The 13,572-nt window shown below is 50.0% G+C and overlaps 1 protein-coding gene across 3 annotated transcripts in view; it reads left to right on the top strand.

Annotated features, from left to right (window-relative positions):
- The first annotated feature begins 401 nt into the window (after positions 1–401).
- Positions 402–13,572, top strand: part of LOC105486474 (lipin 1) — a 142,538-nt gene continuing 129,367 nt past the window's right edge. For all 3 annotated transcript variants that reach the window (XM_011749335.2, XM_071076247.1, XM_024794290.2), the window contains exon 1: positions 402–497. In XM_011749335.2, the coding sequence (XP_011747637.1) occupies positions 417–497 (81 nt within the window). In that variant the 5' untranslated portion in view covers positions 402–416. The remainder of the gene's footprint in view (positions 498–13,572) is intronic.

Raw genomic sequence — 13,572 nt, forward strand, 5'->3', positions numbered from 1 at the left:
AACTGCGTGGCCTTGGGGAAGTTACTCAGTCTCTCAGTCCTGCTGCCTCTGATGAGCTGGACTGGGGAGGGCAGGGTACACAGTGCCCCGTGGCTGGCCGGCAGGGATCATTCCCCGCCTCTACTTTCCCCTTCACGAAGTTGACAGAAAGTGGCATCTTCTGGAAGCTTTGCCTCCTTGGTGTTATTTGTCAGCTGGTCCCCAGGTAGGAGAGGATTTGCAATTCAACACTCTGCTCTTTTGCTGAGCCGTGTGACTTGGCCGGGGCTCCTGGGACTGGTGCAAAGGGAAGCACCGCCTGCCCAGGCTCCGGTGTCGTCCAGCCCAGCCTCCCAGTCTCTGAGCCGGTGTTGCTCGGGGGACATTTCTCTCCTGATGCTGGGTGAGGAGGCAGACAGCACCCCACAGGGAGGGCCATGGGGGAACAGGACGGCATTCGCAGCTCCAGCTGGGAGACCTCGCAGGGCAAGAGCTCCCCAGACTCGGCTTGGTCATGGGTAAGGGCCGGCCTCGTGGCCATCTGCAAACACAGCCCCTGTTCTTCCTCCTTCCATCCCCAGGTGCCTGGGTACTGATGGGACACAGGGATCATTTGCACCCAGAGCGCCTTGTTCAGGATAGGCTTGTGCATTCACCCTTCTCCAGATAAGTGACCGGCCCAGCTTGCTCCTCACAGGCTCCTGTTCAGGAGGCTACATTTATAGAGGAGGCTGTAGAACTTATTCAAGAATGAAAGGCTTTTTTCTTTGCCTTGGATGGAAAATGCATAGTGATTGCTTTATCTTCAGAATCGGACTTCAGAGCTTCGTGAGTGCTTCTAGACCATCAGGCACTGTGCTGGAACGCCCTTGTCTGTCCAGTTTGTGTGCGGGCCAGGAAGTGAGGTGTGGAGGGTTGAAAGGCCCCCTCCAATATGATCATTTAACCAGAGCTATCTCCAATAATATGCTGTGTGGGCTGTGGGGCTCCTGCGGACCCCAAAGCCAGCGGCTGTCCCTACTGCCCTTTTCAGATCTCATCCTAGCAACCAGGCTTTTTTGTTGTTGTTGCACAAAAGTAGTTATTTTCATGAAAAAGCCCAAAGCAGGAGTGGAGGGCATTCAAATAACCCTAAATGGCAGTGAGGCCTGAGGCTAGGGCCTGGGCCAGAATTCAGAACCCTGCTGTTTCTTCCAGAGGTTGGGCTGTAGTGAGGATAATGTGTCAAACCACCGCTCCAAATGGTGCACTGGGGACAGCTGCTGTGGTCCTCAGCTGCAGAGGCTGAGATAGCAGTGGAGAGCGTGCAGCGTGCTTGGGGGGCAGGGACCCCTGGGGCTTTCTGCATCCTAGGGGGACAGAGTGGGGAGGCAGGCCAACCTCCCACTCCTGGACCCCAAGCACCTGTTGCCTGTCACTTCAGTCAGCTCCATCCTCAGGGCAGTGCCTTCCTGCAGGGACAAGAGGCCCTTCTAGGGCTGATGCCCAGGCTCCAGTGCAGTGAGGGCTGTCTAGGGAGAAAGGAGGCATGGATCCTGCTCACACCTCTGCACTGTTTTGCAGATTGGCCCTTTGGGCAAGTATTTTCTGAATGGGCTGGAGGCCTGCAGGGGAGACATCAGGCTGGTCCACAGCATCCCTCTACATCACAGGGACAGGAGCAGGACTCCTCTCGGGAGCCTGGTGCAGGCGAATGACACCACGCTCAGATTAAGTTGACTATTTTTGTGGTTAGTGGAGGATTACAATGGCTTTGTCTTGTGTCCATTGCTGGAATGTCTCTTAAGTTTGTCCAGCACTGACTGGGAATGGTACTCGCATCTGCCAAGTGGGCAGGTGAGGCTCTTGTGAAGCTCTGCCACATGCCCCACGGGACGGACTCTCGCCAGCCCTGAGACGCAGGTGTCATTATCCCGACACCTCTCTCACACAACCCCGGCAGGAGGGCAGCACAGCATTGCGATTCCCATTTGACAGCTGAGAAAACTGAGGTGATGAAGTTGGGACTTTCACACAGCACCTTGGGAAGGGAGTGGTGGAAGATGGGAACAGGAACCCAGGCCTCCTGGGGCCCAGCCCAACCCTCGTTCTCTCCTGCACCTCCCTACAGATGTGAAGTTTGGATTTAATACTGATTTAACATCATGTCTGTTTTCTGCTTGTGTTTTATTGGATATTAATTATTTTTCTGATTATAATAGCATGTTCATTGTAGAATATGTAGCATATACAGGAAAGTTTAAATAACATAAAAGCCTGAGGTGGTGCTTCCTTCACTGAAGGCTTCTTGTAATGAAGCTGCAAAAGGGATGTCAAACCCACCACGTGTTCCCTTGTATTCCATAGCTCTTCCAACCCCACAACCTTTCTCTGTGTTTGACAAACGCTTGTCAACAGACAGAGGGATACTAAGCCCCAGGCTAAAGCCCTCAGCAGGCCCCTTGGCTGAGCCACTGTGGCCCAGATCCCCCCCACCCCTGCCCTGGCCGTCTCTGTGCGGTGCCCATGCCTTTTGCCTCGGGGGTGGCAGGCCTCCATGGCTCAGAAGGGTGATGGGGGCAGGGGGAGTCTGGCCCGCTTCCTCTCAAGCTGCAGAGCTGGCTTCCTGCGAGGCTCTGCTTCTGAAGGGGGCCTGGTGGCCTTGGCCTTGGCTCAGGTTGGTGCTGTACCTGGAAGAATCTGACCTGCTTGCTGAAGGGTGGCTGCAGAGCCATGAAACTGGGAGCGTCACTGGGAGTTGCTGCTGGTGACTGAGTCTGGGACTAGTCCTTGGAGGGCAGGGAGGGCTGGGCCCAGAGTCGGGCTTCAGCAAAGCAGAGGAACTGGTACCTAGATCAGGCAGGCCCCCGATGGACTGACAGCAGTCCAGGAATGCTGAGTGGGGGATGCAGGAGATGTGGGTGGGAGGGGCAGGAGCTGCGACTGCCCTGGCCAGAAGCCCAGGCAGGGCTGACTGGCTTCTGGGAAGGGTAAAAGTGGCTCAGCTGCCATGGGGCTGTTTTCATTCCTGGGGCTAGAAAAGGGCAGCTGGCGGCAGCGTGAGCCCTCAGAGGCACCTGCTAAGTTGGCAGCATCACCTGTGCTGTTGGCCATGGCCATTCCCAGAGACTCTGGGCTTGATCTCTGCGCCACAAGTATTTCTGGGTCCTGAATGTGTACAGAGTTCTGTGGGGGGGTGCGGGGGGCGCGATTTGGTGGGGGTATGTGTAAGGCCTCGTCTCTCCCTCCTCTGCAGGAGGTCAAGGTGGAATGGGAATGGGTGGGGCTGCAGCTGGCCAGCCACAGAGTTCACAGGGCACAGGTCAAGAGTGACTCAGCCTGGCAGGACCGGAGGAGGCCTCTCAGAGAAGCTGGCCTTGGAGGAGGAATAGGATTTCAATAAACAGAGCTGATGGGGGTGGAGCTTTCCAGGCTGCGGGGTCAGCTTGAGCAAAGGCTGGGGAATGAGAGTACAGTGTGTTCCCCTAAAGCTAAGTTGTTCCTTGGGCTGTTGGGACTTTATTTTTTTCTTAGTTAGGGTGTGTGTGGTGACATTCGTCTTGGTCAGGCGCCCCGTCTATGAAAGATAGCAGGCAGTCACGGGCCGAATATGTAAGACCCAGAGTGAAGGCCAAGGTTCGGGGCCACGAGGCCTGGACTCACACCCCAACATTGTCAGTTACAACTTTTGATTTGCTGAAGAGTTAGTTGTCTCATCTATAAAATGAAGCTTATAGTACCTAACTATATACTACTCACAGGTACTTGATAAACAGTAGCTATTATTAATCCCAGCACTACACCTGAAAGCAGATGGCCTGTGGGGACAGGCTGGACTGTAAATACAATGGTGCCAAGACACTGAATCCATTTACACTGGCCCAGCGGACTCAGAGAGCCCTGTATGGGAAAATGCATGGAGCCAGACCCTGCATTTGTCTCTGTATGAAGAACTCTGAGTTTAGTCTTCCTCTAGTCACTTAGCTTGGCATTCAAGGCCCCTCAAAGTCTGGCCCCACCTCACCCCCGGTATGGTTTGGATTTGTGTCCCCTACCCAAAGCTCCTATTGAATTATAATCCCCAGTGTCGGAGGAGAGGCCTGGTGGGAGGTGATTGGATCACGGGGGCGGACTTTCCCTTTGCTGTTCTCATGAGAGATCTGGTTGGTTAAAAGTGTGTAGCACCTCCTTCTATTCTCTTCCTCTTCCTCCCGCTCCAGCCATATAGGACGTGCTGGCTTCCTCTTCGCCTTCTGCATGATTGTAAGTTTCCTGAGGTCTCCCCAGCTGTGCTTCCTGTACAGCCTGTGGAACTGTGAGCCAATTAAACCTCTTTTCTTTATAAGTTACCCAGGTTCAGGTATTTCTTTATAGCAGTGCGAGAACAGGCTAATACACCCCCGTCAGCTCTGTTCTTTCCTTCCACCACGTCCCTATGCTGCTCCGGGATGTGCTGAGCCAGGTGTGTTAGCTGGGTCTCCCGGGAGGTGACCATTCAGGACCCTGGAACCATTTTATCGCCTCCAGTCCAGGTAGGAACTGGGGCCCCATCTACCCAGAGCTTTTGTTTGCCACCTGAGTTCCTTTGGCTGCACCAGCCAGAGGCCTGAACAGAGGCGGGGCGACGTCCTCTGGGGCCCCTTTCTACAGGGACCTCTAGAGCGCACGCCCCTGACGGTGGCCAGGTGTGGAGACAAACCCAGGGAAAGGGTCCACTTCTCCCAGACCGCGAACCCCCTGAAACGGCTGTGTGGGCTGCCCCCTGCTCCTCGGAGGGCTCTCGGGAGGCTGCCACCTCTGGCCGGCCTGAAGGTACTGGCCCCTGGGGTGTTTGTTGTGGGGGAGATGGAGGCAGAGAAGAAAACTGCAGGCCTCCTTGGGGAGCGGGGCTTTGGGCCTCTGTCTCCTCTCAGCGTCCTGGGTCCGCCCCATTCCTCCTGCAGGTGAACCGTGGGGAGGCCTTGAGCGCCCCCTGGCGGTGACACTCTGCCACTACACCTAGGAAACCACCTGTCTCCTGGAAACCCAACCACGGTGTCTGATGTGACTTTTCTTAGTGACAAGAAATTAGGATGAGCAAAGTCGGTGGTCACAGGAGAGCAGCCAGGCCAGTCCTGCTTAAACTCCCTGCTGTTACATGTTTGTGATTGAACTCGTAGCAAGCTGGGAACACATCCTGCCCCCGGCACAGACACCCATCTTCAATCCCTTCTCCCCAGCACCGGTCACAGCCCTAGCCATCCTTCAAGGCCCAGCTCAAATGCTTCCATCTCCATACCATTTCAGTTCATGGTTGGGGATAGGAGCTCCCGTCCTCCCATAATGTAACTTGCCTAAAATTTCTTTGTTTCGTGATCGTCATCTTCTGCTGCAGACACATTCTGTTCTCCTCTGTAAAGTTGGAGTGCAGGGGACATGGCTCTGAACACAGCATTTAAGTGACAGAGATGGTTGTGATCATGTCCCAGTACACATTTATCCATCCCAGTAAATGTCACACTCCCCGGGGAAGTGAGAGTGTCACCATCTCGGTGTCCCCACAGCACCTAGCACAGCCTCCCAGACTGCCCAACCCAGGGCAGACCTTTATCACGGGAATGCTAGTCCTTGTTTATCCGGGTCGCTCAGGTTTATGCCTATTGTCCTGTAATTATTAATGGCACCCTCTTTTGCTGTCATAGGTGTTGGATTGGAGCAGTCACCCTATTTAGCACACACCTATTAAGCCAAAGCACCTCAGTGTGCAGCCTTCCCTCACCCAAACCTGTTCCCAAAGGTCCTTTCTCACCGCCTACCTGGGGGGCCTCAGTAGTCTTCCCGACCCCTCTGGTCAGGGCCAGAGTGGGGAGCAAGTGTCTAAAGCAAGACCTTCAACAAGGTCCTTTCCCTGAGAGACTCAGTTTGTGACGCTTGTGATTGTGAAGCTCAAATGGGTTATGTGACTCCACACACTCCTCAAACTGTGGTGTGCCCTATTATTGCCGTTTAACTTGTCAATGTCGGTTCTGCACCCCTGCAGGCCCTGTAGGGGCTGCAGAAGAACACTTGATCTGGAATTTCAGTAATAGCCAGCGAGCTAAGAACCACATAAAATAATGCAGATCATATAAAATGCATCATGTCATTTTGTCTTCTAATAGTTAAACATGCTCAAGTGTATGGTAGAGGGCGTGAGAGAATGGGCTGGGCTGGGCTGGGTATACTTGAAATGAAGACTCCAGACATGGGGAGATGGGAGCAGTGGAAGGGAGGCAGCCCATGAGTCGGCTTTTGGGAGCAGATGGCCTGGAGTTGAACGTGAGGGATGGGGATGAGGGACTGAGAAGGAAGAAGAGAAACAGGGAGGTCTGAGATGGCTTTTACTCTGGGAAGTAATGGGTCCGCCCTTCTTTGTCCCTGCCTCCTGCCGCCTCCTGGACTCTACACAGAGGAGAGAAGATGGGGCGTGGCTTATCCCCAATGCTGTGGTCATCGAGGTAAGCAGATTTGCCCTGCTCTGCCCTGCACTGCCGCTCTGTTCCTCCAGGAGGGCTGGTGTTTATGTGAACGTCCTGCTGTACCTGAGGAAGGGGCAGGTGTGGTGAAAGCCAGGCTTTGTTGTCCAGGTGCCCTGGCTTGGAATCCCGGCTCTGCTGCTTCCAAACTGGGCTGCGACCTTGCCCAAGTCACCTTGAGCCTCTCCGAGCCCTGGGCTCATCATCTTTAAACTGGGACTGATGACGCTGCTTTACCAGCCCAGCATGGGGGTGAATGAGGTGAGCTCGGAAGACTCTTCTTACTTTTCTCATAGCAGCTGCATGAAAGGTGGATTAGAAGAAGCTGCCAGGCAAAGTATCCATTTACTGAAAATTCAGTGTGAACTGTACAGTTTGTGAACCTCTGGCAGGTGTCACACTGGCTCTTGTGATCCGAACGGCAGCTCTGGGTCTGAGTTGGCTGCTGGAGTTGGAGCCCCCACCCTTCCCAGTGCCAAGGCTGATTCTGATGTAAGCAGGTGTGTCTGCTAGAGCAAGGGTCAGCCAGGGTGATGGACTCTCTTTCCTCCTGGGCTCAACCAATCCTCCCACCTCAGCCTCCCGGGTAGCTGGGACCACAGGTGTGTGCCGCTGCAACCAGCTAATTTTTTTAAAAAGTTGTTGTAAAAACAAGGTCTATGTTGTCCAAACAGGTCTTGAACTCCTAGCCTCAAATGATCCTCCTGCTTTGGCCTCTCAAAATTCTGGAATTACAGGCATGAGCCACTATACCTAGCTCTCTTGTTTTTGAAGGAAGAACCAGAGTAACACAGAGCTGGAGGGCTGCTAGGCATGGCATGGGTTATTGGTGCCAAAGTTTCCACTGACCCATGGTGAACAAAGAAAATAAGACAATGTTGTGGGGTAGATATGTTCATGTGACTTGGCCCATTCAAATTCCTTGGGAAAGACTGTTATTTATCCTGGGAGAAGGCACTTTCTATTTTGGGGAGGTTAAAGTATCTTTTATGAAAAGAAAGTACTGTCCCTCCCTCCCTCCCTTCCTTCCATTGTTTTTCATTTTTTAAGTTTAAAAGTTGACAACCGTATGTCAGTTACCACGCATGCTCCCTGAAATGAAAATTATAAAAGATTATTGTCTTTTCACTCATTTGCTTATTCTAGTAATAAATATTCACTAGGCGACACTGTGGCTGGCACTTCTCTAAGCACTGGAAATGGGTCGTGAATAGAACAAACATCCTGCCCTCCTGGAGCTTACAGTCCAGGTGGAGGAGAAAAGAATAAGCAAGTGTCTAAGTAACATGCATGTCAGATGGGGAGCGGGATTGTGGAGAAAAAGCAAGTGAGGGAAGGCAACAGGGAGCCCAAGATGGGAGGATGATGCAATTTTCAGTGGGGAGGTTGGGGAGGCCTCCCTGAGATAGTGACATGTGAGCAAAGACTTGAAGGAGCTGAGGAGTGAGCAGAGGGCTCAGGAGGTGTCAAGGGCCCTGAGGCTGAAGCATCTTGGCAGGTTTGAGGAACCCCAAGAGGCCAGTGTGGCCGGAGCTGAGAGGATGAGAAAAGTAGGAGGAGATGGTGTGAGAGCGGTGTGGAGGCTGGCGGAGCACAGGCCAGCATGGAGGCATTGGCCTCGACCCCGCCTTGGATTGCTATGTTAAGGGAACCTATCTCCTGGGCTTTCGGGGCAGGGCAGACATGGTGGACCTGTTGGGAGGCTGTTGCGATAATCAAAGCGGGAGGGGATGGTGCTTTTAACCAGGTGGTAGCAGAGAAGGGTTTTGAACCGTTTGCTCAAATAAACTCTTTAGAATTTTATTGTGCCTCAGTTTACCTTTTAACAGAATTCAGATGAGAAACCTAGGCTGGAGATACAACTTCAGTCCCTGAAATACAGAGTTTATGAACTCCAGATCTGGTGCATCCTTTCGTTTTACAGATGGGTTACCGAGTGCCCCACAGCGTAGCAGCTGTCTTTTCTAGGCATGCCCATGGCAGAGCTAAGACTAACAGTCACTTCCTGACTTCCCATTGAAGAATGTGTGTAAACTCAGGTACCATTTTGAGCTTCCCTTTGCATTTAGATTTGGAATGCACTTGGTCTTGTTTCTCTTTCCAGAGATTTCCCTGTGTCTCTTTTCTCAGCCCTTCACATTCTCCCCGTGCCTCTGCTTATCCAACCCTGTTTCTTCCTTTGGGGTTGCACTCAATTGATAGAGCTCTTGCAATGTCCAGTGATCCTTCAAGGCCTTGTGTAAGTGCAGCCTTCAGCCTTCTCCAGCCACCTGGAAACCCCCCAGCTGGTGGGAGGCCTACATTCTCAACCACCCACCAGCTCGCTTTTAGAATTTGGCCCCTACTTTCTATTGTGGTTATTTTGGAATGGGCCACTGGCACACAGCAAGCACCCGGAACTTGCTGAAGAAACAGATGCTGGAATGAAAGGACCAGTTGAGTGCACACAGGTCTTTGGTGAGCTTTGGCCTGCTCTGGGCTTCATCAACGTGCTGAGGATCCCCGACCCCGCTTTTGGCTCTTATCATGTGATCATCCACAGCCCCTGGGCTGTCCCTTTGAGAAAGCCCTGCCCAGTGTGGGTGGGATGCACCTGGAGAAGGGAGAACCAGAACGTGGGTGGGCCCAGAGCACTCCAGAGGTGCTCTGCAGTTAGCCCCCAGGGTGAAACGAGAGAGGAAGCCTAGAACGTTGGGTTGGACGGACTCCGGGAAAGATGGAGGCTGGTGGGGAAGGACGGTGCTGGAGGGTCTGGCACGCCTGAGGACTGTGTGTGTTGGTCCTGGATGGAGGTTGTGTGGTGAGTTTTGTGGATGGGTCGTCCCGGTTTAAAGGGACAGGAACAGGGTGGGCAGCCGTAGCCTGGGCACCATGGGCAGAGCACATGCCCCTGGGAAAGAGCACTCCCCTTCTTATGCGAGCAATGAGATGCCTGTGGCCATTCTCTGAGAGGGTCTGACCCTGACCTTCTGCTCTCATCACCCCGTGTGAGGACCCGTGAATGTGCCCCTCACAGTGTTTGCAGTTGGAATGTGTGTCCATAGTGATTAATCGATGTGGATCCTTTTGTTGGGTAAGTAGAGTCTGGGCACTCACCTTCCCTCTTCGGCCCCAGCTGCTGGGGGCAGAGTTTTGTCTGGTGCTCAAAGGCAGGATTATCTACAGTCTAGATTTCAGGAATCATTCTCTCCACTCCCTCCTGGCATTCTGAATCCAGCTCCATTTCATTGCTTTTGATCTTTTTCTTTTTTTCTTTTTTCTTTTTTTTTTTTTTTGAGATGAGATCTTGGTGCATTGCTGAGGCTGGAGTGCAGCGTGATCAGAGCTCACTGCAGCCTCAAATTCCCAGGCTCAGGTGATCCTCCCACCTCAGCCTCCCAAGTAGCTGGGACAACAGGTACACACCACCATGCCCAGCTAAGTTTTAATTTTTTTTTTTTTAGAAATGGGGTGTTTCTATGTTGTCCAGGCTGGTCTTGAACTACTGTCTTCAAGTGATTGTCCCAAAGTGCTGATTACAGGCATGAGCCACTGGGTCTGGTCCTAATCTGTTTTTAAATGATTCTATTACCCAGTTTTGTTTTTCATCATATGCTTCTTGAGATCCATCTTGGCCTTGATAACGTATATAAGCAAATAATACCGAAAGTTTGAAATAAATACGACTGAGAGACTCTTGTAAGCTGCTCTGCAGCTGGGCTCAGGGAGGGGCAGGGGGATATGATATCTCCTACAGCATGGACAGCAAGGCAGGGACAGGGGGCTTTGTCTCTGAACTTGGGAAGAGTTTGTTACTAGAATGAAGAGAATGAGACTCTGTAGAGGGGAGAATTGCATTTAGTAGGAGAGAAATATAGAGAATCTGAACAGTTCAGAGAATCTGGTTCTAGCCCTGACCATGTGGTTTTGACCAGGCCTGCAATACATTTGTAGCAATGGCACCTTCCCCATAGGGCTGTCCATAGACTGCCTGAGACCCTGTGTGGACGCTGCAAGCACAGGGCTGCCCTCAAAAGTAGCCAGGCTCACCAACACTCACGGGGGAGGCGGCATTGCAGACCAGCCTTATCAGGTAGGTGGCTTGTGACATGCACTTTTATTAAATGAGGCCATGGCAGGGCTGCAGCTAAGACTCTGCAGTTTATGGTCTGCATGGAGTGCTGGCCAAGAGGACGCTGGGGGCTGAAACCCAACCTGTACTTGACTCATCACGCCCGCTGGGCTCTGGGGCTGAGGCTGGATGGGACAGTGAAGGGGAAAGGGTACCTTGTTGAAATTTGTCCACCCAGAGGTCCTCTTTGTTAATTCTGCTTGGAGGCACTCTGCGTGTCAGTGGTGGCCCAGGGAATTGAGCCTCTCCATAGTTCTCAATGCTGCACTCTCCGACGCGGAATTCTTGTTATAGCTGAAAATATCTGCAGGCCCCTGTCTATAAATGGAATAAGAACGGAGCAACTTCTGGAGATAAAAGGACGGAGAGCTTGGAGCCCTCCCTTCTCAAGCTTCCTTTCTTTTCCCTACATCAACCCTGCCACCTCCTTGCCAGCTCCACCCTTCCTCTCCCCACAGTCACCGCAGGGCTCCTTGCAACATCCTTTGAAACTCCTAGAGGAAGTAACCTCCCAGAGTTACCACTCTGGAGTTGCAGGCTGGAATTCTTTTTAGAGCAGCACGGAGTAACAGTCTGCAGACTTTCTGCACGGCAGCGGCTGGGAGGATCCAGTTTCCATGCCCTGCTATATTTTTCAGGCCCCGCCTGTTCCTCATTTACCCCATAAAAGTGCAGCCTTTCACAGAAACATCTCATTGCGGTCGCTCGGGTCCCGGTGTCCTGGCCCAGAAATACCCTCTAGAGGGCGCTGTCACGCTGTGACCCGGTACAGGACGCACCAGCGCGGATCAGGGCCCCTCGCCACATGCAAAGCAGGCAGGGAGTGTTGACAAATGGAAAATGAGGTAATACATACAACATTTTCAGCCAATAATAAGAGAATTTTGTTGAAATTCTTGAGTGAATTCTCTTTATCTAAGGATAAGGTGATCTGAGTTTCAAAACAGTTCAAAATAAAGGAGAAAGGGACTTGGCTAGTTGGTGTCTTCACCTGATTTGACCCAGGCAGAAATTGAGTTTATTAATAGCCATTTCACAGGCACTTCCCAGTTAATGGTGAAGCAAGACGGGGTCAAGTTCTAGTTTTTACCTAATTCGAAATGCCCACTGGGTGAGAGGTCAGCAGACAGAAAGAAAAGGAACAGTAAGTCTTCTACACTGAACACTGAATATGAGCAGCTGACTTGTATAATGGTACTTTGCAAACACGACTTATTCCAAATTTATGGATAATTCAAAGTGTTTCCAAAATGATCAATGTCCAGGTTGATTATTGTTTTTGTTTACTGAGTGCTTTCACTCTATGCCAGTGCCCTACGAGACATTTTCCATATTTTGTCCTACCGATCCTTGTAAGAAACACACAGGTGATTCTTAGCCTCAGTTTACACATGGAGGAGCTTTGAGAAACTAATGAACTGCTCTGATCGTTTCAAAGTATTCTGATTTTTTCGCATTAATTGCTGATGGCTAAGACTTTAGCATCTGGAAGTTCTACAGTGGACTTTTGATGCTTAACATATTTGTCTTAAATATCATCTTGTTGGTTTTAGACCTGACGGGGTCCTTTCAGATTTTGATTTTGTTATCCAACATACTGATTTTGTGACTTTTAAAAACCTGACTTGCTTTCTTTTCTTGACTTCTGTTGAATTTATAATTTTAAAATATAATTTTTCTATCCTCTCTTCTGTTTTTGCTCAGTTAATTCCATAATCACAGAACAAAATTATATTCGTTTAGTGGTTCTCCTTAGTTTTTGAAAACGTACCTATAGGCTGGACATGGTGGCTCACACCTGTAATCCCAGCACTTTGGGCTGAGGCGGGTAGATTGGCTGAGGTCAGGAGTTCAAGACCAGCCTGGCCAACATGGCAAAACCCCATCTCTACTAAAAATACAAAAAAATAGCTGAGCGTTATGGTGTGCGCCTATAATCCCAGCTACTTGGGAGGCTGAGGCGGGAGAATCGCTTGAACCCGGGAGGCGGAAGTTGCAGTGAGCCAAGATTGTGCCATTGCACTCCAGCCTGGTGACAGAGTGAGACTCTGTCTCAAAAAAAAAAAAAAAAAGAAAAGAAAAGAAAAGTAAAGAAAACATACCTATATAACATGGTTTAAAATTATTTATTACTTCTATACTCTTGCCAAATAGGGCCTAGACCTCAGCTCACTTTGACAACCATTGGATACACCCCTATGTTATTAGTCTTGTCCAGAGGCTTAGTTTTTGTTTTAAAGAAAACCTAAAAATTTCAGTTATTGTTTTCAGTAAAAAAATGTTAATTATAATATGTCCAATCTCTTGTATCTTTATCTGTACTTTTTGCTGTTTTTTGTATCCCGCACCTTTTGTCTGAGTTCATGATTTGATGGTTCTTCTAGGGACAGTCTATGGAAGACAAATTCCTTTAGTCTTTGTTTATCTGAAAATGTATCTTTTTTTTTTCACACTTTCTTTTTCTTGAATGGTGGTTTATGTCATTATGAAATTCTAGGTCCATAGTTGCTTCCCCTCAATATTTAAGAAAACATGTCTTCCTTGAGACATTTAAACGTTATCCTTTGCATGTGTGCTCTAAGTTTCACTGTAATGTGTAGGTGTAGATTTATTTTTATTTACTCTTCTCAGTGTTCAGAGTCTGCTTTTTTACTCATCACTCATTCATCAATTTTGGGAGATTCTTAAACATCTCTTCAAAAGCTTCTTCTCTGTGATCTCCTTAATTCTCCTTTCTGGAACAATTAGACACAAATTTGAACATCACTGTATCCTCCATGTCTCCTAGCTGCTGTTTTACTTCTTTCTTAATCTCTTTGACTTGCCGTGCCTATTGAATGCTTCCTTACTATATTTTACTTCATTAATTCTCTCTTTTATGCTTCCTGTTAGGTTTTATCTATCATATTGTTATTTATGTTTTAATTTCAATGACTATGTTTTTCATTTCCAATATTTCTTTTTTTTTTTTTTTTTTTTTTTGAGACGGAGTCTCACGCTGTTGCCCAG

The sequence above is a fragment of the Macaca nemestrina genome, chromosome 13, assembly GCF_043159975.1.
Source record: "Macaca nemestrina isolate mMacNem1 chromosome 13, mMacNem.hap1, whole genome shotgun sequence".
NCBI classification, from domain to species: Eukaryota; Metazoa; Chordata; class Mammalia; order Primates; family Cercopithecidae; genus Macaca; species Macaca nemestrina.